The sequence below is a fragment of the Fringilla coelebs genome (assembly GCF_963513975.1).
Source record: "Fringilla coelebs genome assembly, chromosome: 10".
NCBI lineage: Eukaryota > Metazoa > Chordata > Aves > Passeriformes > Fringillidae > Fringilla > Fringilla coelebs.
Genome location: NC_140036.1, coordinates 16,044,364 through 16,068,379, shown reverse-complemented (window position 1 = coordinate 16,068,379; position 24,016 = coordinate 16,044,364). Strand labels below are relative to the sequence as shown.

The following is a 24,016-nucleotide window of genomic DNA, read 5'->3' as shown; positions in this document are numbered from 1 at the left end:
TGCCTGGGGGCTGCCTTGTATTGCTGGACCCCCAGAGAGAGCTGCCGGGCTGGGAAGTCCCTCCTGCTCACCACTACTTCCAGCTGGGACCAGCCCTCTCTCTGTTGCCTGTGGCACCGGGATGCCTGTGGAGCGAGACAAAGCAGCTCCAGCTGGATCAACCCCACCGCGGCCCCAGCAGGCAGGAACCTGCCCGCGGCCAGCTGCCTGCCGGCCTTACCTGAGCTCTGGCTGCCCGCGGGGGCGGCGGTCGGGCCGGCGGGAGAGGGGAGCTCTGCCCGTGCTCCGGGGAGCTCCCGGCACATGGCCAGGTCTGAAGGCAGCTCGGCGCTGGTGCTGTCGGCCACATGGGAGATGCTGCCCGACTTCGACTCGGATGGGTCCAGCGTGGGGACAAGCGGTTGCCCCTTCATCTCCCCGGCTTGTGCAAAAGGCAGGTGAGGAAAAAGCCAGCCCGTAGTCGCCATCACCTCCACCCCTCCTCCCTTCTGCGGGAGGACCAACACCAAGAACAGGACAGGGACCTTCCCCGAGGGTGAGTCTCTCCATTCCATCCACAATTCCCGCCACCTTCCCCTGCTGCGGCTGGGGACCGTGACAAAACTTTGGCACCCGCGGACAGAGACAGGGCAAACCCCGGCCGGCCACTCGGGCTCGACCTTGCAGCGTGGTAGCTGCCGGAGCGTTGTTTGCAGCCCATCACCACATGGTATCAGCCACCTAGTCAGCATGCAAGGGACCCTGGCACTTACCCGGCAGCAGCCAGAACCCCCACAGCAGCCAGCTCCAGAGCGGCCACAGGCCCCGGCACCCCATAGTGCTCCTTCGGTGTCAGGGAGGAAGGCGACAGGGCTGCAGCTCTCACTCTCTCAAGGGAGTGTGCAACGGGTGACTCCACCGGTGAGCACTCCTCCAGGTGGGGGGGACAGGGACACCACGTGCCCTGCCTGGGGCACTGACGTCTCTGTGTCCTCGCAGCCTGCGCTAAAGTGGCAGCGTCCCAGTTTGGGGGACCCACTGATGCTGGGGGCCACACCTATTTTGCTATGGGACCCTTTAAGGTCCTTCCCAGGCTGACCCCACTGTTGACAGCCCGTGGCTGGGGTCCCCAACCCCTGGGGAGCCACCCTGGGGGGTTCAAAGTCACTTGGTCTGAATGGCACTGGGACAGCAGGCGGGGACAGGGGTCCCAAACATCTCAGGGAGGGGTGGGTCAGTCCTGGGCATTGCACCCCCATCCACCCTCCCGGTTGCTGTCAGGTCCCTCCACACTTGGCTGCATGGCCGATAACCTCTGGCAGGGGTTGGCTTGTCACCAAGGAGGAAGAAGGAAGGAGCAGGCTAGCGCTGATGCCTTGGGGTCCCACGTATTGACCCTGCCCTGTCCCCCCCTTGGGCACTGCCGGTCCCAGGCATTATCTGCACATCGCGGCAAACGCCCACACAAACCCGGATGGAGTTGGGGGTGGGTTGTTCCCACATAGGTGGCGGGGCCAGGAATTGCCCTGGGTTGCAGGTCACCTTCCACCAGCGACAGGCTGGATGGACCCTGCTGCATGAATGCATCCAGTGAGGCCACTGCAGCAAATGTGTTTGCTTCTTCACAAGGTCTCACGCATCTCCAGGATCACTTAAGGAGAGGGAAGTAAGTCAGTGAGGGTGTTTTGCCTTCCTCGCTTCACTGACAGCCCTGCCATGGTGGCTGCACCTCACACAGGAACACAGAAGCACCAAGTCCCAAGCAGCGACGCGTGACTGTGCTCACAGCAGCACCAGCTCCCTGTCCCCACGCTCAGGGAGGGCCAGGGGACCAGAGCAGAGGGAGCTGTGGGTGCACAGGATGTGGCCAGGTACCGTCTGCCACAGGGATGGATCCACGGTCATGCCAAGGCAGCCCTTTTTCACTGTGTATGGCAGGGTCTCTCCTCTGGAGCCACCAGCTCTGGAGCAGAGTATCCTGGGGAGCAGGTACCACCGCTATCAATGGACCTGGTGGGTTTGAGCACCAAATCCTCCTCCACCTGATCCCAAGATCTCTTCCTGATGCTGCTAGAAGGCAGCACTGCAGGAAACCCAGCTAAGGGACTCTGATACCCACTTGGAGGGGGGAGTGAGCACTGACAGCGGCTCTGGGACCCCACAGGAGCCACCCCTCCACTGCTCCCGGCTCCGTCTGCAGCAGAGGCACGCGGTTGCACAACAGCCACACGTGGGTGGGGGCGACGCCGGTCCCGCCACTCCCTGCCCGGGCATGAGTCAGGTGGCAGCCGTGGGGCACCGGGCAGGGGGGGCCCGGCTGCAGGGGGCTCCCCTGCAGGCAAACACTGCCCACTCAGAGCAGGCACAACCATGCCCAGCCTTCAAGTGTTGGGCCGGGGGGTGGGACAGACTGGGACTAACTCCAACAGCCGTGGATGGGGAGAACTCTGCACCCTAAAGCAGCCTGGGAGGATTCAGCAGGAGGTTTTATAGGTGCACAGCTTCCTGGGGACCCCCACAGTCCGTGCATCCCTTCCCGAGCTTCATCTCACAGCAGATCCCAAGGGTCACAGTCCCAGCTGGAAGGAACCAGCACCCATGGATGTGTGGCCTGTGCCTGTGTGTTGGTAGGGATAAACCTGGGAGATGGCCATAAGTACTCTCAGCCTCTCCATAGAATATTTTTATATATATATACATTATATATATATTAAAATTACATTTCTCTTTACAAAAAAAATTCAACAAGGGGCCAGGGATGGAGCCCATTGCCAAGGCCAGGGCACAAGCACCCTGGAAAGTTTGTGGCACTAGGTAGGGTCCCTTTTGGGGTGTCTCCACCCTCAAGCTGGGGCTCAGTCCAGAGTCCTGCAGCAGGTTGTATGGGTAGAGGCGGTGGGACTGGCCCCATGGCGAGATGCCTGCTCTGGATCCAACACAGCTCGCCCTGTTCCCGCTGTCACCACCTGTAAGGAGAAGACAGGACATGAACTCAGGAGGGGTGATAGTGCCAGTCTGCCCAGAGCAGTGTGGCATAGGGAACTGCCCCCCCAAAAACATGGATGTCCCTACTTCTGGCGGGTGGCGCTGTAGGGACCGAGGAGGTGGGAGCTGGCTTGTGCCAGGTTCCAGTTGAACTTCTCCAGCACCTGCTGGCACTCACCACGGGACTTCAGCCCCAGGCAGAAGAGCTGCTCCACCTGCAAGGGGACAGGGCATGGCCAGAGGGATGACAGGGGTGCCACCACTCTTGATGGAGCGGGGACAAAGGAACAGGGGTGCGCTGTACCTTCAGGTACTGGATAGCCCGTTGGACGTTCCAGCCATGGCTCTGAAGGGCTGCCTGGCATTCCTCGGTGGTCACGCCATGCACCGTGTCCTGCACCTGGGGGGGAGCTGGTGGTCACTGTCTGCTGCCACCCCTGGGCAGCAAGAAGCCTGTGACTGAAACAGGAGACCACTGGAGCTGCCTCCATCCCTGGTTCTGTGTTCAGGGAGTACTATCAGCCTGGAGCTGGGATCATGCTCATCACTGGGATCTTAAATCTCCCCTGGATCTGGGTGGGCCACAATATCCCCAGCCTAGAGAGACCAAGGGGACCATAGTAGCAGACTCCTTCCTCCTCCCCACGGCCTTCAATTTCCATTTTGGCATTGCAGTGACATTTATGTCCCCCTGAACACCTGGGGCTTTCTTGTAGCCAATCCCCTGGGGTTGAACTTGTGGAAACTGAGGCACAGGGTGGGCAAAGCTCTTGCCCATGTAAGCCTACTTCTCATGGATGCTGGGGGATGACACTTACCAGCCGGATCTTGTCAGCAGGACGGCAAATATCTGGCCCGTCGTAAACGATCTTCTGGAGGCTGCAGGAGGCTTTCACCAGGCACTTGGGCCCAGGGTTGCTGTTGTTGGAGGAAAAGTTGGCCTTGCAGTCTGACACTGGCTGCTGCACCATGGGACGGACAGTGGCTGTGGTGACCTGGCGGGACGCTGCCACCTCCTCAGGGCTTTTAGCCTCCTTGAAAAACTTCTCATACTTGTCCAGGTAGGCCGGGCGCTCGGGCAGCAGATAGTAGTGAGTGCTGCTGACCTTCTGCCCATCCTTCACGATGGGCAGGATGCAAGGTCCCTTGGAGCAGTCCTTGCCCTGCGCCTGGATGACCTTGGGGGTGGCATACTTAGGGTCAAGGGCAAAGCTCTGTGTGGTGGGCATGGGTTTCCCTGGTGAGGTGGAGAGGCAGGAGCAGAGGGCAGCACGTTGCTGGGGGGAGCCCACCTGCAGAGCCATGGGGCTGGGTGTCCGGGAAGTGGGCCGGGACAGCGGGTCCCGTGGGGGGATCTGGGGCGGTCGGTCTTCCTCGCCCCCCGAAGCTGGGGAAAGGTCCCCTGACCAGCGCCCGGGCTCATTGCGGCGAAGGGGCCGGGGCGGGATTGGGACACGGGGAGGGATCTGGGGCTTGTCGTCAGCTGGCGCAGCCGGTCCCAGAGGGACGTTGAGTCTCTTCATGCACTCCTGCTGCAGCTCCTCGAAGAGCTCGGTGGTCTGGGTCATGCTGGGCTGTTTGGTCTCCTTGGGGGGCAGGAAGAGGTTGTCCTCCAGTGCTGGCCCCCTCTCACCCTCATCCACAAAGCCATAGTTGGTCTTTCCCCGCCGGCTCGGGGGGCTGGTGATAGAGCAGACCTCAATATCGTCCTCATCCTGTGCCACGTCATCATAGGCAGGCGGTGGGGGCAAGGGCCGGGCATCCCAGTCCACCACTGGCGTGGGGTGGAGAGGCCGAGGTAGAGCCCGCGTGGGGCTCTGTGGTGGGGTCTTGTCCAGCAAAGAGAAGGCCTCCATGGCCAGCTCAGCTAATGACAGGGCTGTCAGCTCTCCCACTGGAGAGGGGCTACCCTGGGGAACTTCCTCCCCAAAGTCAATGAGAGTCACCTCGCTGCTTGCTGTCCCCTCGCTTGCCAGCCGTCTGGGTTGCCGCTCGCCCACCTTGGTGCCTGGTACTCGTGCTGATGGCTTGACTGGTCGCAGACCCTTCCCTGTGCCTGGCTTCTTCAGGCAGAGCTTCCGGAGACCCCCTGGCAGACCCTCCTCCTCCTCACTAACTGGGTCGTAGCAAGGCTCTAGAAGGGGGCACATACAGATGGTGAGGGTCTAACCATCCATCCCTAGGGTGCAAGAAGGGGCATCTACATCTCCAAGCCCCCAAACCACCCCATAATTTCAGCCCTCTTTGCTCCCAAGGCATACTATGGCACCTGCCCCAGGCCACCCAGGTAAGAGAGAAAAGAAAGAGGGTAAGAAGAAGGGAGAGCAGCACTCAAAGAAGCCCAACTTACTGGTGAGCAGGACGGTGGGCTGAGGTGGGCGTGGAGGAGGCTGCCCTGCAGAAGACAGAACCCAAGAGAAAGGGAAGCATAGGGTGAACACAGAAGCGGCAGCCAGGGTGCTTGTTAATGGGGTGCATGCTTTGTTGCGTCCCCCTTCATTGGTGGGGCATGGGGAGGATGCTGGTGGGGAGTCCCCTCAAGGAAAAACTGTAGGTTCAGGGGAACTGGGGCATACGCACAGCATCTGAGTTCCCTGCCTGTGGCAGCTCCGCTGAGATCCCCCGCACTGGGGAGCCCAGCTGTGGGAGGCCAGGAGGGGACAATGGACTTGAACAAAGGGCAGCAGAGCAGAGTACAGCCAGGCAGAATGACCAGCTGCCCATGCTGCTGGCAGTGGTGTATGGCCAGGTGACAACACGCCCCATCACTCCAGCTCCCCCTGCTCTGCAAAAGGCAAGTGCCAGCAGAAAGACAGAAAGGAAAGGGTCCAGCCCATCACCCTGGCAGCAGGGTACAGGGATGGAGGCTTCATGCAGCTGATGGGCAGAAGGAAGGAGAAAAGCTACTCACTTTTAGCCCTCCCTGGAAGCTGTGTAGGTCTGGCAGCACTTGGGTCCACACCTAAAATATCAGGAGGGTCCAAGGGATTTCCCAGGTACAGCCTGTGGGGAGAGAGGGGAGTGCCTGGGAGTCAGCAGGGGCCACGTGGGACTCCTCGCTCACCAGGCCTGTGCCTTGGGACACCCCACAGCTCCTCCACCACACAACCACACCTGGCGAATACCTGTGAGTGCTGGGGAAACACGCCCCAGAGGCTTCCAGGGCTACGGCACAGAGCCTGGTGCCATCCCAGTGCCATCCCACCCATCTCCGGCTCCACGCGCATCCGTGGCTGCCTGCACTGTGCCCAGGGCACTGCAAGCAGGGCACGGCGTGCAGGGCACTTGCGCAGTGTGTGGCGCCCAGGACACCCCTCAGCCCCGGGGCGATGCTGTGCCCAAGGCAGGATGCCCCGGTACCGCGTGCCGGTGGGTGCTGGGAGGCCCGGGCGAGCCGTCGCAAGCCAGGGAGCCGGCGGGAGCCGGCGCAGCCCGAAGGCTTGGGCGTGTGCCGAGCTCGGTGCGTTCTCGGCAGCCCGGGCAGCACGTACCCAGCGCCCGTGCCCACGCAGTGGGGCGCGGGGAGGCCTGCCGGGGCACGAGCCAGATCCGCGTGCACGGCGCCTCGGTTCAGCCCTCCGAGGGCCGCCGGAACAGCCCGTGACACGGGGGGCTGCGGAGGGGTCAGGCTGGGACTGAGGGAACCGGCAGAGCTGTCCCAGGCCTGGGATAACAAACAGCAGTCGGGATCATGATCCCAGGGGATGGACTGAGCCTAGCGTAGGAGCTGGCCCTACACACCAAGAGCTTTCCAGTTTTTGAAATCCTATCCTATCCCCCAGCACACTGACCTCCCATATCCCTCCCGCCTAGTGCTGGAAGAGACCCCCACATGCTCCCTGCCAAGGTGCTCCTGCTCACTGTCGCACAACCAATCCCACCTGGCAGAGAGTATGTGGGACACTGGAGCACAAGCACGCAGCCCCCCTTCCCCACATCACAGTCCAGCCAGGTGTCTTCTGATAGAGCAGGGTGGAGAAAAAAATCATTTCAGCGGATTTTTTTCATGTCTTGCTTTTCAAAAAGAATCATGCTGTTAGAAGCGTGGGGACAGGCTGCAAGCTACACACATTTAGCAGCCCTGGGACACCTCGAAAGTGTTTTGGGGTAATGTGGCCACCTCTGGGGTGGTGCTTACTGATGTCTCCCTGCCCCAGGACAGCCACAGAGGTCTTCCCCCCTAGGACAGCCACAAGCACAGCAGCCCCCCATGTCCCTAAACCCATTAGTAGGAAGAGGCAAGGAAGTTAGTCCAGCTGCAGGGACCCTACCCAGAGCCACCATTCCCAACACAGCGGGGGCAGAAAGAGATGCTTCACGGGCAAAAGGGGGGCAGTAGCCAAGCCGCGTCTTGCTCCCAAGCCCAGTGGGCAGCGGGGAAGGGAGGGAGCAGGCAGAGGATGCAGAGAAGACAAAAAGTTTCTTACTCATCAATTTTATCGGGAAACCCCCAGCAGTGCTGCGGGTTGGTGTCTCCATGGCCTGTGTGGATGAAGCTGTTTTTAAGTGGCTGGCTGATGTCGTGGGCTGACAGCCCTGCCACCGAGGTCACCGTGTTTCGGGGAAATTGGCCCACTTTTAGGGTCCGTTTATTCTGACCCCGCCACCAGTAATTCTCGGCCCTAAGGAATAAAAAGGACCTCGTTACTGATGAGGGGATGGGAGGTTGACACGCGCCTGCCCCAGTGATGGGGAGGAGGGAAGATGACTTGTCCAAGTGCATGAAGGCATGAGGCGACACAACTGGGAAGGACCCTGGGTGCCCAGGATCCCAACCCTACAGGGCAGTACGCTTTGGCTCCCACCCCACATGGTCCCTGCACCACCAGGCGCAGGGAATGCAAGTAGTGGGGAACAAAGCTCCATGCTTGTGTCCCAAAAGATATGCCCCTTCATCCTCCTTGCTGCCTCAAGTTACACAGGAGCCTTGGGGTGATGCCTGCACCAAGCTCTTTGTCACCAATCCCTCTGTGCCCCACGTACTAAAGGATGGCACAGGGAACACGCTTGGCATCTGATGGGGGCCCATATGGGGGACTGCGGGGTCTTCCTCCCCCCCCATACGGGGAGGGGAGCCCACAGCTCTCCTTTCCTACATTATCAATGAGCCTTGTGCAGACTCGTGCAGGCAGGGGGAGCTGGGCAAAAGGCAGGCTTAGGCTGTCAGTCTTCAGGAGCCACCTGAGTGTCCCCACTGTGTCCCCAAGAAGTTGCCCAGGACACAGCCACTTCTGGGGGGAATGAGGTGGTCATCTAACCCAGAGGGACTGGTGGGGGAAACAGGAATGGGGCAGGGAAAGGCATCCCAAGTGGTGTACCCCACCCAGCACCGTACCAAATAAATGGAGGGGGGGCTCCGACACCCCCCTGCCTGTCAGGGCCCTCCACTCCCCATGGGCAGGGTGTGTGCTGTGGGCAGGGGGCAGTGGCAGTGCGGGTGCCAGCCTGGTGAGGCTGGCACGGGCCCCACAGTTTCCTGGAGTCACCTGTGAGTCACCCCCGGCCACCAGCTCAGCCCTTTTCCTGTTTACCTTCCCGCTGCCGCCAGCCAGCCGCCTTACTCAGCGTGGGGACCCCTCAGCCGAGCTCCGGCAGAGCCCAGCCGGTACCGGGCATCCTCTCTCACCGCGGCAGGCTGGGGGAGCTGGGGGAACAGCTCCCCTCCCTGGGAGGTCCCCTCCACTCGCCCTCCCTGCGCCCCTCGCTACCACATCCCGACCAAAGGATGCTGCAGCCGGGCCATCCCTCCATTCTCACTGCTCCCAGCCTCGGTCCCACCGAACCCGAGCCCGGACCCCCGGCACAAACCCGCTCCGGTGCTGCCCTGGCTCCTCTCCCCGCGACAGCCCCCTCCCACGAGCGGCTGGGTCCCCGGGGGGCTTTCAGGGAGGTCCCTGCCCCTGCCCACACACACGTACGCACAGCCGGCGCCCGCCGAACGACAGGCAGGGGCTTGAAAAGGGGTGGGGGGTGTTTACGGTGCCCCGGGCGGCTTCGGCAGGGCCGGATGCAGCCCCCGGCAGGAGGCCACCCCCCTACCCCCCGCCACCTCTGCTCGAGCATCCTCACAAGCAGCACAGTGGGGGTGCCTACTGCCGGGGAAACTGAGGCACGGGGAGGGGGCTCCCCTCCGGAAGTACCGGCAGTCGGTGGGGCTTCTGCCAGCCCTCGGCTGCTGAACCCACCGCGTGTGCCCTGAGTCCGCACCCCCAAAACCTACCCACCGGGGGTCACCAAGGACCGGCGTCCCTCGGGGAAGCTGAGGCAAGGGAAGGTGCGCCCCGGCTGTACTCCACTCCCGGCAATTCCCGACCGACGGGCAACCTCCGGCCCCTCTTCCCGCTCTACCCTTCCCTCCGCGGCTCACCTGGGGCCGGCGGTGGGGCGGGGGGCGCGGACCCGCAGCCCGGCCGCGATGCGGCGGCAGGGACGATGTAGGCGCTCTGGCACGGCCGCACCGCCCTCCGCCGCTCCTTCCCTCCCTCCGCCGACGCTGCTTCCCCTCCCCTTCCCTCCCTGCAATTAAACCGCCAGACCCTGGGCAAGAGTCATCCCCGCGGCGGCGGACCGGGAGCAGCCGGTCCCTGAAGACACACAAAAACCCGGCCTGATTCACCCCAGATTGTGACTAACCGCGGGGAGCCGGCCCGGGGCGGGGGACAGGGAGGGACGGGGACAGAGCCCTCCTCCTCCTCCCCTCGGGGTTGGGAGGCCGGCTCTAGTGCGGGCGCGCAGAACTCCTTTGGGAGGTCCTCTCTCTACCCCAGCTGGAAGGTGACAGGCACATCCTGGGATAGGGATGCAGGGACAAAAGGGCCCCCTACTTCAGTCCAGGTGCCTGGGGTGGTGGAGGGGTGGCTGTGCCCTGGCATGGTCAGCAGGGACCAAGGAGCCCACAGCAGGTTCTGTCAGCATGGTACCAAGCCCCACGGTGCCTCTCCCAGCCCGATGACAGTAGCAGTCTCCGGGTGCTGGCGGCATGGTCCCCAAAACTATCAGCAGGGAGCGGCCCTGGGGCGTGCAGTTTCCCTGGGCAAGCCCACGGGCACAGTGGGGTGAGTCAGCAGGGATGGTGTGGGCAGGACTGCGGGCAGTGTGGAGCCCACAGCACAGCCGTGGCCCCTCCACCGGGGTGGCCCCACCACGCTGTGCTGCCTGGGGAGCCACAAACATACCATAGTCTCCCCATTCCCTATCCCAATGCAGGCTGGCAGGCATTGCATCCCCCTCTACAACACCTGCCACCTCCCATGCAGTACCTGCCCTCAATGACCGTGATGATGTCGTTCATCTGGATGTGCAGCTTGTCTGGTTCCTCAAAGTCCTGCAGTGCTCTCATGTCGGTGGGCTGAGCCTGGGGGAGAAGTGGGTGAGAATAGGGGATGCAGCCCCTCGTGTCCATCCTCTTCTGAGGCCAGGCCCAGCTCCAAGGAGGGCAGGGAAACCCCAAAAATACATGAGAGACAGCATCACCACTAGCCCCTCCTCAGCTGTCACATCCCTGGGGTGTGTGATGGCAAGGCAGAAACCTGGTGCTTCCTGCTGTGACCATGTCACCACCCTCCACCTCCCAGCCCACAGGGCTGCCTGGCCTGAGCTCCCCATGTCACCTCCCAGCTTGGCAATATTCTTAACTCTATCCATGCCTGAGCAAGCTGGCAGCATAGGGTGCTGGGGCTCCTGTCCCCCTCCCTGCCCACCCACCTCCACCAAGAAGTCTCGCAAGGCCACAAAGGTGGGTCGGTCCTCGGGCTTGTGTGCCCAGCACTGTAACATGACGTTGTAGATGTCCTGGGGACAGTCCTCAGGCCGTGGCAGCCGCTCACCCTCCTTGTCTATCTTGTGCAGGATCTGTTGGACAGGGTATGCTGTCAGGGTGTCCCAGATCCCCCTCAGCACCAGCAGGGTGAGGTGAGGGGGCAGGTCCCTGCTGTACACCTACCTGGCTGCCATTGAGGCCAATCCAAGGCTCCTGACCATAGGTGAACATCTCCCAGAGGGTCACTCCGAACATCCAGGTGTCACTGGCGTGGGAGAAGGTGCGTGTCTTCAGGCTCTCAGGAGCACACCTACAGGGGGAAGGAGATGAGCATCAGAAGGCCATGGGTGCTGCCCCTCCAGGTCTCCCCCTCCCCAAGGCTCACCAGGCAAAGGGGACCTTGCGATGCTCCTGCATCACGTAGTGATCATCATTTTTGGGCAGCGCCCGCATCAGACCGAAGTCCCCGATCTTGACGAGCTCATTGGAGGCCAGCAGGATGTTGCGGGCAGCCAGGTCACGGTGGATGAAGCGCTTGGACTCCAGGTAGGCCATGCCCTTGGCCACCTGGATGGCATACTGGCACAGTGTGGAGATGAGGAAATGGCCCTGGTTCTTACGCAGGCGGTCCAGGAGGGAGCCCAGTGGGGCCAGCTCTGTCACCTGCACCATGGGATGAGGACAGCAAGAGGGTAAATCCAAGGCCACCCTGGTTGGGCCGGTTTCCAGCCTTCTTATGCCCCACTGGGAATGCGAGCAGAGGGCTTGGGGTAGAGACCCAGCCTGGCCTGGCTCATGCCAGCATGTGGGACCTCCTCTCCATGGGGGTGTCATTGGGGTGGGCCCCATCCCCCGCCACTCACCATCTTCATGGGGTGGGAGAGCACCACGCCATACAGGCGGATGAGGTTCTTGTGGTCCAGGGAGTGCATGGCATTCACCTCCCGGATGAAGTCGTCCAGTGCCTCCGGCTGGCTCAGCACATCTGTCTTGAGGCACTTCACTGCCACATTCAGCTATGGCCAAAGCAGGGATGAGTTCTGAAGTGTCTTCCCCTGTGGTCCCACTGCCTGGCTCCCCACCCCCCAGAGCAGCCCCTCACCGTCTTGCCAGCAGGTGTGCACCACTCGCCGCGACGCACGACACCAAAGGAGCCGTCACCCAGCTTCTCAAAGATCGAGAGGTCCCGCTCCCGCACGAGGCAGGTGAGGGAGTGTGGGCCCCCAGCTTCAGGGGGTGGTGGTGTGGGAGGCTTGCGGAAGGTACTCTGGGGCTGGGGCGGCAGCTCTGACTCTGGGCGCTTCCCACTGAACACCTGTGGGACATGGAGGAGGGTGAAACATGGCATGGAAACACCCCAAGCCCTTGGGTCTGTAAGTGAGAAGTTCTGGCACACCTCCTTGCCTCAGCTGTACACACTGGAACCTAGTGATGGCCCATAACTGGACCCATAACCCAGAGAAGGCTGGTTGTGGGAGAGGGTTCCGTTGCTCCTGCTGCCGGCACACTGAGCTGTGATTCCCGTGGAGGGAAGAGCTTGTTTCTCTTGCAGCAGCTCTGCAGCAGTTCCCCAGCAGCCACAGCAAACCAGGCCGGTAGCCAGAGAGCCCTGGGCACTCCTTGGCCAGGCTGAGGCCACACAATGTGCCTGGGCACAAAGCCAAGGGAAACCTCCAGCTTGGGCTGAGCCTGGTGACACATCCCTGCAGCGACGTGGGCTTTGTAATGCGTGCAGGCTGCCACCACTCAGAAGGGATGGGCCCTCCTTCCATCTCCCTCAGCAGGGATGGATGATGTGCCCCATGGAACAGGGTCCATCCCAGTCTTGAAGCAGGGTGCGCGGGGGCTGGGCCCAGCATGTGTCTGGGGTGGGAGGTGGCATTTCTGCTATTTGTTCTTTAATAGAAGTAGCCTTCTATTAAAAGCCCATCCTCATTATGTCCCAGCACAGACAAGTCACGCAGGGGAGAGGCTATGGCCCAGTGCCCAGCTGGCAAACTGGGCTCTGCCAAACTCTGCGCTTCTGGGGCGCCAGGTGCCATAGGGTGCCAGCAGTACCAGCTTTGGATGGGATGGTATCAGGGCATATGTGAGCATCCCACAGTCCCCTGTCACAGTGTGCCTCAGCCTGCAGGTACAAGGCTTTGCCCCCTTGCTGTGAGGCAGCAGGGTGGGCAGTGTCCTGGGCACCACTGCTGCCCACAGAGCTGTCTGGAGCAAGGCTCTCCGGTTCACTCGCTGCAAAGAAATTTCCTGACAAAAGGGCAAATAACATGAATTTTCCAAGTGCTGGGGCAGCGGGGCTATCCTTTGATGAGAAGTGACCCAGGAGCCTGAGGGGGACTGGGTCACACACAGGCAGGGCATGGATGGCAGCGGCTTCTGCCCATTTCCCTGTCAGCCTCCAGGGACATGGGGGAGCAGGCACCCTGAATGGGTACAGGGAGGGTTCCAGATCTTCCTGTCTGCCTCAGTTTCTCTGCCACACCTGTCCCTCTCCCATCCCTACCTTGCTCATCCAGGATTTCCGCTTGCACATGGCTTTCCTCCGCTTCACTGCCTCCCACAGCCGCCGCTGGCCTGCAGGACACAGGGACACAGTGACTGTCACAAGCCAGTTGGGGTAGGGGTGCCCTCCAGCCCCATATGCTCCTGTGAGCTTCCCAAAAGATGCTGCACATCCAGCCAGGGGTAAGGGGAGAGGTTTGGGGGGCATGTACACACCGGGGCGTCCCATGCCAATCTTCTCCAGATCCTCATTTTTGACGTACTCGAAGTGGGAGAGGCGCGTGACGTTGAGCTCGTCTCGGATGCGCAGGAAGTACTGCTGCAGCTGCAGCTCAGTGAGCAGCTCCAGCAGCCAGTCCGTGCCCTCCTCCGCCTGCATGCTACAGCTCAGCCTCTGCTGGGACACAGCATCAGGTTAGGGGCAACCCTGCTCCACTCCCCTCTGCTCTATCCCCACTGGGGAGTCACCCAGAGGAGCTCAGAACCAAGGGCTGGGTGCTGCTGTGAGGGATACTAGTAGAGTCATCTCCTGAGCCTGTCACCATCTCTCTGGGGGAGCCCAGGACAGGGACCCCAATCAGCAGGACCCCCAAAGACAGGAAGGGCACCCCAGTCTGCCCTGTTCTGCCCACAGAAATACCAGCCCACCCCTCCATTCCAGCACAGGCTATTGCCTGGTCAGGAGTGCCAAGGACACAGGAGGAGGCAAAAGCTCGGGACAGAAGTGCCTGCCCAATTCTCTCTGCTCAGCTGGAAGGGCTGAGCAGGGAGGTGACAGCTGTCTCCAGCAGGGACAACCACCTTGGCCCCCTGGCATGCCCACACACTTGGCTGAGCTGTAATACAGACTCACAGTGGGTCTCCTCTGCTTTGGGTGGTGGCACCTCACTGGGCAGACACGGGGAGGGGGCAGACAGGAACATCTGGGCCTCTGGAGGGTCCTGTTGCTCCGGCGCTGAGGTACAGGACACCCCAGAGCCACTGGCATCAGCCCCCAGCTGTGCCAGGACACAGAGAGGAAAGGCTGGAGCCCATCCTCCCCCTGCCCCCCCGACTCCCCATCCCTGCCTGTTGTCCTGGCTCTTCCCTACTTTAACCATCACCGTTCTACAATGAGATATGGCTCTGCCTCCTCCTCCTGAGAGCGGGTGGAGGCTGGGACCCGCCATCCCAGCTCCACAGCGCGGCAGCCCCCTCCATCCTCTCCTCTACCCTGGGAGACGACATGGCCCCTGGCGTCTTCACCCGCTGTGCTCGGCTCCCTCGGCCGCGTCACCGCAATTACAATCCTCGGCACTGGGCTAAAAATACGGCGGGCGCGGCGAGCAGCTGGGCACGGGGGCGCATGGGGGCATGCAGGGCCACACGGGGCGAAGGGAGCTGCGGCTCCCCTGCCCGCAGGCGACGGGGACAGAGCCAGGTGACGGCCAGCGTAGGGTCTGCACGGAGCGAGGGTCGGCACTTACTCGGTAGAGGCGGAAGCGGGTGAGGAAGGGGAACGATCGGTGCAAAGCCTGGAAGCGTCCCATCCTGCCTGGCTGCCAGCCCCTGGCACTGCTGATGTCCCTTCCCCGGTGCCGGCGTCCCACGGCGGAGCCCGCTCACTGCAGCCGGGACACCCGCAGTCCCTTCATTTGCGCTACAGAGATGTCCCCCGGGCTCGACCGCCCCACAGCCCCCCCCTGGGGCGGCCAGGGGGTTCGGGCTGTCCGTCGGCCGGACGCGGGCTGTGGCTCTGCCCCTCCTTCCATCCGGCTCCCGATCCTCTGGCCGGCCGGCCCTCCCCTTCCCCAACGCAACGGGGCCGGGGCGGGGGGTGGCGGCCGGCAGGGCTGGGGTCACTCCCCTGGCTGGAGCCGCTTCCTGGGGACCCCTCGCTGGCAGAGGGGTTCGGTCCCGGCCGCCTGCCCGCAGCGCTGCCCAGGAGGGTTATTTTCAGCTGGGCTGGGACGCGCGCCCAAGGGGCCGGGCTCGCATCAATGTCCCGCTTTCTCCCTTGTTCGGCGGTTGCCGGCAGCTGGGAGCCCGGACCCCCGCTCCCATTGCCATGGAAACTCGCCCCGGCCTTGGGAAACGCTCCCAGGCCTCAGTTTCCCCCCTAGGAAGCAGGGAGGGAGGGAGGCAGAAGAGACATCCGGCTCTCTGCTCCCCAACCGAGGCCACAGGCATGATGCCAGGGCGATGGGCACTGCGGGGGGAGTTTCTGGCTCGGCAAACATATCCGCTGCCCAGCTGCCAGCCCCCACGGGGCTCTGCCGTGGGGCGCCACCAGCACCCTGGGGCTTGCTCCCCTTCCCTGGTGGGGCTGGCACCCAACCCCAGCAGTGCCGTCCGCTCCGGGCTCCCTAGGGAGAACAACTGGCCACGCCGGCAGCCACAGCGTGAGAGAGGAAGGACCCACAGCAACCTCTTGCTCAGCCCCCGCCTGCCTGGCCCCCGAAACCGTGGCCATTCCTGCTCCACGGGAGCAGCTGAGAGGGAATTAAGTGCATCTCCAGGAGGAGTCTCCACTGGGGCTTCCACTGCTACTGGGATCCCAGCTGGCACCCAGCAGCAGAAGCACCGGGCACAAAAAGCCCATTGACTGGGGACAACTGGGCACAGTGCCCTCGGCACCAACCTCTGCCACGCGCCAGCTTCCCCTGTCCCAGCTCAGGGGACACAGGGGGTGGGGGGTGTCCTGCCTTGACAGAGCATCACCATCGTCAGGCAGAAATGGCACCCACCGGGACTGGCGCCGAGTGCACTGCCTCCTGCACCCCCAAATCCCAAGTGAGGCTGCCCAGTTCAGTGCTCACATGGGGAGTACAGGTTTCCAAAAGGGGAACCCAGCTTTGCCCACCATGCCAGGGGAAGTTTCGTGCCTCAGTTTCCCTCTCTGCGATTGACCCGCACGCACAGGGAGTGACCCTGCAACCTCGACTCTGAGTGGGGCAAACTCCCATCCTAACCTGGGGAAGTCACAAATCCCCTAGACCCGCCGCACAGGTGCTGCTCGGCCCTTGGTGCCCTGCACGCTCCGGCCATGCACACCCATCCCTGCAGCGCCAGGGATGCACCCTACGTGCACCCAGGCTCATGCACGGTGCGTGGTGAGGACGCTCACGTGCACCCCAGGACCACACAGGAGCAATCCCCCTGCCTGCCTCCCGCCACCTGCACAACCGCAGCCGCCCCCCACGCACGTCCCCTCCCCGCACCCCCGGCCGCCGCCCTGCCCGGCCGCACGTGCGCAAACACCGCGGCGCCGCCGCCGGCACCGTCCCGCTCCCGCCTCCGCCCGGCGCGCACCTGGAGCCGCCTGCCCACTGCGCGCCCACCGTGCCCACCCCCGCTGTGGCACGTTCGTCGCCTCCGTGCTCGCCTGGCAGCGCACACACCCGTCCGAGCTGGCACGTGGGGGGTTAGTCCTCCCACCTTTCTGCCCTCCCTCCCCCCCCTCGCATCTATCCCCAATGATGCCACAATACCTGTCCTATACTTCAAGCCCCCTGCACCCACACATTCCCCACATCCATGCAAAGCCTGACATCCGCCAGGGACACTCCACTGTGGGGATGGCAGCCTGCAGGGCCACCGTCTGGTTGCAGCGCTGCAGCATCGTACGCTGGGCACCCTGCCCCCCCTCCACGAGCTGTGCCAGGCTTAGCTGAACCTCACCGCCTCACACCATTCCCCCATGCCTCAGTTTCCCCAGCAAGAAGCAGCAGGCAGCCCCTCTCCCGTAGGTCAGGACGTGAGCACAGCCGAGCAAGGAGGGGGTGTCATGCTGCCCCGGATGCTGCGGGGTACAGCACATTCCAGAGGGGAGATGCCATGCAGGGACCCCCTGTGCTCCATGTCAGCTGCCAACCCATGCCCATCCTGGGGCCATCAAGCTCAGCCAGGTGCCCCCGCTGCTTCCCTCGACCCATTCCCCCCCCACTGACCCGCCGGCACGGCATGCCCGGGGCGATGTCCTGCCGGGGGGGTGGCGTGGGACGCCTGCTGCCCAGCCGCAGGGCCCGCTGCCCGGTGCTGTCCGAGAAGCTGTGGGGCAAGGGGCCGTGCATTTCCTCCTCCTCCTCGGCGCTGCTCAAGCGCTGGTAGTCGCATCTCTCGCCCATGGCTGAGGCGGCGGCTGCGGCGCAGCGGCGAGTGGGGGGCTCTGCGGATACGCCCGCGTCTGCTTGGGGGCGGCGAGGGCTGGAGCCGGGTTTGGGATCACATGGCAGAAAGTTGCTGCAGTTCCGGAAAACAGCGAGAGGGTGAAGGTGACCGCGACGGCAATGGTGGGGGTTGGGGGGCTGGAGGATGGATGGAGGGATGCAGACGAAAAGGGAAAAGAGAAGGGGGGCAGCCCTTTGAGCGCTTGCCCTCTCCCCAATCCCAGCCTGACACCACCGTGTTCCTCCTGGCGCGGCAGCCCACCCGCCCACCTTCTGTCCCTGCTCCGGCTCCTGAGTGCAGAGGTGGTGGCATCGCCGCGCTCGCAGCCCTCTTCTCCCCGCACGCCGGCACGGTGCACCAGGCAGCCAGGCGGAGGAGGAGGATGAGGGGGGACCATCGTCAAGCAGCCGGGGCTCTACAGCAGGCAGGATGGGTAGGGAAGCACCTGCAGAGGGACGGGGGGGCTCTGGCGCTGGCAGTATCCCCAGCATCCCGCCCGCTTCCCTGCGCAGGCAGAGGGGGATGGGATGCACCGGGAAGATGGCTGCTCCGCAGCGACCGGCAGCGCTGGCGCAAGCACGGCAGGGCTGGCACAGCAGCCAGGCCCCGGGGGGTGCCGCTGGGATGGGGGTCCGAAGGCCACGCCAGGATCAATCCTCTCCCCCCACCCCCTCGGAGGGGGCTGGGGGTCTCCTAGACCTCTGCCAGGCGCTGCCGCAGCTGGCACAGCTCCCAGCAGGAAGCCACCTCCCTGGATGGGAACCCCCACACCTGCACATGGGACCGGCCCGTACCCCGGCGCTGCCCAGCCACAGTCCCTCGCACAGTCCCCGGACCAGAGCCGCAAGCAGGCTGAAATCGGGGGTGGGGGCGTCTGTGGGGCTGCAGCCCCCTCAAAGACCCCTGTGACCTGCCTGTCCTTTGGGGCACAGCAGAGTCCCCAGGGACCAGTTTGCTCCTCATGCCAACGCCACAGGGTATGGTGCCCCACTCTGACCCCCAGAAGCACCCCCAGGACCCATCACTGTTCCTCCACAGAGCCCTGAGATGCCGGTGTAGCCAAAGGAGTGACAGCAGGCTGCGAACGTGCCAAGGCAGGGCGCAAGAGCGTGTCCCGCCCCCCCTTCCCCTCTCTCTGCTCCAGAGAAACAAACACCCGCAATCCCGGGGGGATCTGCCCTGGCTGAGGGACCGGGCGGGAACAGCCCCTTGGCGACTCCTCCTGCCATACCACGGAGGTGAGCTCAGCCGTGGAGCCGAGGCGGGCCGGGCCTGCGGCGTGGGAGCAGCGAGCCGCCCCCGCGCACGGCCCGCCGGCGTCACCGCGCTGGCACGCCACGGGACGGTGACTGATGCACGTGCTATGCCACCTTCCCTCCGGAGCCAGCCGCCCTGTGCTGCCCCCAAACCCTCACCAGCCTGCCCCGGGAAGGTGATGCTGTGGGGATGAGTAGAGACGGCCCCTGTCCCCACAGCCCTGGGCATAGGTTTGGGTCACACCGCCCCCACACGTCGGCGTCCTGGCCTGCCCAGGCTTAACTGACACCAAAATGATTAGGTACCGTACAAGGGGACAAATGGCATTGTGCCCTGCCAGCCTTGACTCACCTCCCTGCAATTCCCACCCTGAGGGGGGACCCACCACAAGGATAACCACTGGATGGGGTTTCCTCCAGTGGTTACCCTCCAGTGTGTGACAGTAACACTGAACACAAGGTGTCCCTCCCCTCTGTGGGGACACTGGCGTTCCTCAGCCCTATGGGACACCACACTTGGCCCCACAGTTCTGGGACCAGTGCTACAGCATCCCTTATGCCCACCACCCCGCACCGAGGGCTCCAGAAAGTGGTGGGTCCCCAAAACAAGCTCCCAGAGGGGGACAGGGTCCCCCACTTACCTCCATCACATCACTCTGCTCACTGTCACAGTCCGCCTGCCACCTTCCTGCCGCCTTCCTGGCAGCTGTGTCGCCTGGAAGTGATCTCACTGACTGCGGCGGCAGCAGGGCAGCCGCACCGTCACCCCGGGCTGGCTTGTTCAGCCCTGACAGGGCCCCGAGGGCGGCCCCACATTGCGGTGACACACTCCCCAGCCCGGCTGCCACGGCGCAGGTGTGCAGACACACACACATCCACGCGTACAAACACACCCCGCTCCCGCCAGCAGGGCTGCCGCCTGCATCCTGCCTACCTGCGGGATGCTGCTGCCACCCAACTCCCCGGGGACTGTCCCCAGCCCCTCGCTGGACTGTGCCACCCCACGTACCCCCAGATCAGTGGGTGCTTTACCTCCCTCGGTGCTGGCACCTGATGCTGCTTGGTTGGCTGGATGGAGCAAGCAGGAGGTCTCGGGGGGCCGGCACGGAGGGCTGGTGATCCCTGTGGCAGGGGTGGCCGGGGAGGCCGAGGTGCCGGGTTCCTCCTCGCTGCCATCTCTGGGCTCCCAGAGCCTGGCCCCATGGCCTGACCCTGTCCCCCAGCACAGAGCGTCCCCTGCTCTGAGCCCCTGACTGCAGCAGTGGATATGTGGGAAGGAAAGACAGAGGCACGTGGGGGGGCCCCCCCATCCCGGCACAGCCCCAATCCCCTCCCTAAGCCTCTTTCCTCTCCTAAATCCGCTCTGCAGGTCGAGCTGGGGCGGGCTTGGCTCATCGTGTACCTCCCAGCTCGCCGGCATGGGCAATTGCTGACCCCATAACTGATCCTCACCTCAGCCCCAAGCTCTCCCACCAAGGCAGGGTCACAGTGCAGTGTTTTGGGGGACAAACAGGCAAAGCAACAGTCCCTGACACCCTCATTGCTGGGGAGGTGGAGAGGGCAGCGGGCTTGGCATCACTGATGCCACTGCCACTGTAGGGACCCTGTCACCCTGGCCTGATGCAAGGCTGGTTTGTGCCTGCCAGCCCCCCACACTGATGTCACCTGGGCCACAGGACAGCACAGGGGGATCCCTTAGCAGTGCCAGCCCGTGTCACAGAGAACCACAGTGTGCAAAGAAGCAAAACGTCAGGGCTCAGGTGATGCCGGTCACAGGGTCCCCCCTGGGGTAAAGAGGGAGAACTCAGAATGGGCATCCCTGCCTGGCACCCCCATCTGTCCACCTCAGACACTCCAGACTTCCTGGGGGTTACGGTATGGGAAGTGTCTCTGCATCCAGAGTCCTGCCTGTTCTGCCAAGGCAGTTGGAAGAGCCTCTGTGGACCTGCCCCCCAGGGGAGCTTTGCCCCCAGCCCTGCTTTGCCCCCTGAGCCCTGGTCCAACCTGCCCCTCCACCGGGGGTGCTGCCAGCAGTACCCTCATCTCCACCCCAGCACAGGATGTGTCCTTGGGCCAGGCTGTAGCTGGCACAAAATGAGTTTGTCAGGTCTCAGGCCAGACTGGCACAAAGCCACATCCACACAGCAGCATCTCCCCTTTGGGCTGGGACCCCTAGAGCTGGAAGAGGGGAATGAAGGCTCCGTCTCTGCAGTTCCCGAGCACCAGAGCAGCACAGCATCCTAGCCAGAGCATTCAGTATTTGCCAGCCATTAGCACTAACTGACAGCACCCTAATTAGCCAGGCTGCAGTGGGAGCAGCGGCTCTCCCCCAGGGCTGCTCAGCAAAGGGATGGAACAAGACTTTCTCCTAAGTCTTCCTATCCTGCCACGGTCTGTGTATGAAGCAGAGCTTCCTCCTGTCCCCCAAAACCCATACAAGTGAGCAATGCTCCCCAGCATGCTTTGCCCCGGACAGCTTTCATCCCTCATTGACACAGCTGAAGTTAAAACCCAGGTGGCCCCATGGGCAGGATGGGACTTCTTGGGGGGAAACTGAGGCACGGTGTCAAGTCTAGCCTGCAGTTGGTTAGGACAAGGCTCGCCTACAAACTCACAGTAGTTCATGGTCCTGTGGGGGCTGTTCCTCTGCTTATGAGGAGCCCCCCTTGCCTAAGGGAGGCTGAGTCACAGTGGGATAGCCGGCTGGCAGCTGCCCGACAAGGAGGAAGGCATTGCTAGCCCCCCCAGCCATACCCACTGCACCCCACCCTGCTCTAACAAATACCTGGCTAAGGAGGCTCTGGTAGCTCCAGGGGCTGATAACAGGTTGCACAGCTCCCACCCTGCACCCCCAGGCCTCGGCGTGGCCTGATGGGGGATGCGGAAGCTGCTTCTAACCCCCCCCCCTCCCCGCGGGCACCTGTGGGCTCAGGGCTGGCAGTGGGAGCAGGGCCACAGCTGAGGATGGGTGTGCAGCACCCAGGGTCTGTCCCAGACCCTCTCCCTAAAGAGGTGCCTGGTAACACAGACCTGCTCAAAGACACTTCACGAGGCAGGTCCTGTTTTCAGGAGACCTTTGCAAAGCCCATAGTCCAAAAAATTGTTGAAAGCTTTTCCCTGAGCCAGCTCAATGAACAGCTGAGTGAGAGGGGTAAATGCACAACCTCCAGAGCCCACAGCACCTGGCAAGAGGGACACTCTTTGCCAGGTACTGAGCCGGTGCCGGAGCCCAGCAGCACTGGGACACCCCAGTGTACCTGCTGCACCAAGCGGCCCCAGGGAGGCGAGGGTGTGGGGAAGTGCCAGCGCCAGGCTCTGCCCCAGCCTGTCCTGCCCAGACAGCCCAGCCCCAGCACTGCTACCAGAGACACTGTCCCTGCCTGGGCTCCTCTGGCCACCTCCAAACCTCCTTCCCAGCTGCTGCTTCAGAGTAGGTAAGGGGTCTAATCATGCTATGAGAAGCTGAGCAGGATTTGCCTAGCATGGTGGGATCCTTGTCTGGACTGTCAGCACCACCTTACCAAGTTTAACTTAAAACTTTTATTTAAAAAAGCAAAACCAACAAAGATCAAAAGTTCCAAACGGTCCTGGACTGTTCAGAGAAAAATTGCCACAACACGGCTGGACGCAGCCACGATGCTGCATGCTGGGCCAGAGGTCAGAGGCTCCCGGCACCTCACTGCTGCTCGGGGTTTCGGCCGCAGTACAACACCCCGAGGCGCAGGGCTGGCCCCGGAGGACAAGGATCCTCTGTTCAGTGCCACAGCTCCCACGAGCCCAGGGAAGAGGAAGAGCAAAGCTGCCTTTTCTCCAGGAAAAAAAAAACCTTCCCCCAGCTTCCGCTGTGATTAGGAGAGTTCAAGGGCACCAGGCACCCACTCACACCAGACCCTGCTGCCTGCTCTGCTCTGGCAGCTGGAGCAGGAGGTCGGGCCTGCTGCCGGCCGGGACTGAGCAGTCCCGCAGTGCTTGGCCCCGAGGGAAGCACCGCAGCTCGCAGTGCTGCGGGGCACGGTGCCAACACACCGGCACACACAGCTGTGAACCGGGCAGCAGCACAGGGCCAAGCCCTGAACCCCCCCTGCCCCTCGCAGCACCCCCAACCATGGGGTCGCGCCTCGTTCCTTACCTCTACGCTCACCGCCACTGCCACCGCATCCTGCGCCGAGTCTGCAGCGTCACCGGAGGGCGAGGACGGGCACGGCGGCACTCCAGACAGCCGGCATGCCAGGCGAGACGAGCCCGCACACCTGCCGGGGCGGGGTGCGACGATCGACGCCGGCGACGTCCGGGACGCGGCTGGGATCACGCCCGGGGCAGCGGGCACCGGGCACGGGGTGCGGCCTCACACCCGGGCGGACCTCCTGCGGCTCAGGCGGTGTGCCGGGGTCCGGGTGCCGGGGTTGCCGCCGGGGTGCTCCTGCTCCCCCGGGTAGAGCTCGCCCTCCTCCTGCACTCCGCCCCGGGCCTCTCCCTCCTCCTGCCGGCCCCGCCGCACCCACCAGCGGGCGCGGGCCGGGGGGCTCGCCGCGTCCCGCCGCCCCCCGCCGCGCTCCTGCTGCGCCCGCCGGGCCAGGCCCTGCTCCTGCCGGACCTTGGGGCCGTGTTCCTGCACGCCCCGCACCGCGCCCCGCGCCCGCCGCGCCCCGGGGCTGCCGCCCGCCGCCGCCTCCTCCGCGCCCCGCGCCCGCCGCCGCGCCCGCGCCGTCCCCCGCTCCCGGGGCCGCCGCGGCTCCGCGCCCGGCTTGGGGCTGCCGAGGGCGGTGACGGGCCCGGGCCGCTCGCCCCACTCCTGCAGGCTCGTCCGCTCGCCCAGCGGCACCCAGTGCCACCGGCCCGGCCCCCCGCCGCCCCTCGGTTCGCCGCCGCCGGCCACCAGCTCCTGGCCGCGGGGCAGCGCCCCCAGCCCCGCCTCCTGCACGCCGCGAGTGAAGCCGCCCTGCTCCTGCACCCCCGGGGCCACCCCGCCGCCCTCCGGCACCGCCGGGCTCAACCCCCCGCCCTCCGGCACCCCCGGCGCCCCGCTCGCCCCCTGCCCCCGGATGGTGCACGCGGTGCGGGCCCCACCCCGGCCCCGCACGCTGGGGAAGCCCCCCCGCGCCGCGTCCCTGGAGCTCCGGCTCCGCCACCCCTTCCTCCCCTCCTGCCCCCCCGCCTCCTCCTGCCGCCGCCGCCGGGAGCCCGGACGGCCCCCGACCCGCCCCCGGCCCCGCTCTTAAAGGCGCCGCCCCGCCGCTTTACGTAACAGCAGGGGCGAGGACGGACAGACGGACAGATGAGCACGGGGATGGACGCACGGACAGACAGACTCACCGCGGAGCAGCGCCAGGCCCGGGACCGATCCGCTGCACCGGGGACGCGGGCTGCCCTGCGCTGCCAA

General features: G+C 64.0%; 1 protein-coding gene across 5 annotated transcripts; it reads right to left on the bottom strand.

The window, feature by feature from the left end:
- Positions 1-2,733: 2,733 nt before the first annotated feature.
- Positions 2,734-22,898, bottom strand: TNK2 (tyrosine kinase non receptor 2). 5 transcript variants are annotated; one of them, XM_084211984.1, is made up of 16 exons: positions 22,766-22,898; positions 13,448-13,625; positions 13,233-13,303; positions 11,826-12,038; positions 11,587-11,739; positions 11,109-11,386; positions 10,907-11,033; positions 10,669-10,815; positions 10,224-10,318; positions 7,392-7,586; positions 5,876-5,967; positions 5,315-5,359; positions 3,783-5,098; positions 3,269-3,364; positions 3,052-3,179; positions 2,805-2,945 (listed from the first exon to the last, which is right to left on the bottom strand). In XM_084211984.1, exons 2-16 carry the CDS (start codon positions 13,608-13,610, stop codon positions 2,939-2,941), a joined length of 3,126 nt encoding a protein of 1,041 aa, XP_084068110.1. In that variant the 5' UTR covers positions 13,611-13,625; positions 22,766-22,898; the 3' UTR covers positions 2,805-2,938. The 5 variants fall into 5 exon arrangements, with proteins under 5 accessions (XP_084068108.1, XP_084068111.1, XP_084068110.1 ...); XM_084211981.1 differs by lacking the exon at positions 22,766-22,898 and adding an exon at positions 14,698-14,861; XM_084211982.1 differs by lacking the exons at positions 3,052-3,179; positions 22,766-22,898 and adding an exon at positions 14,698-14,862 and having other exon boundaries at positions 2,734-2,945.
- Positions 22,899-24,016: the final 1,118 nt, after the last annotated feature.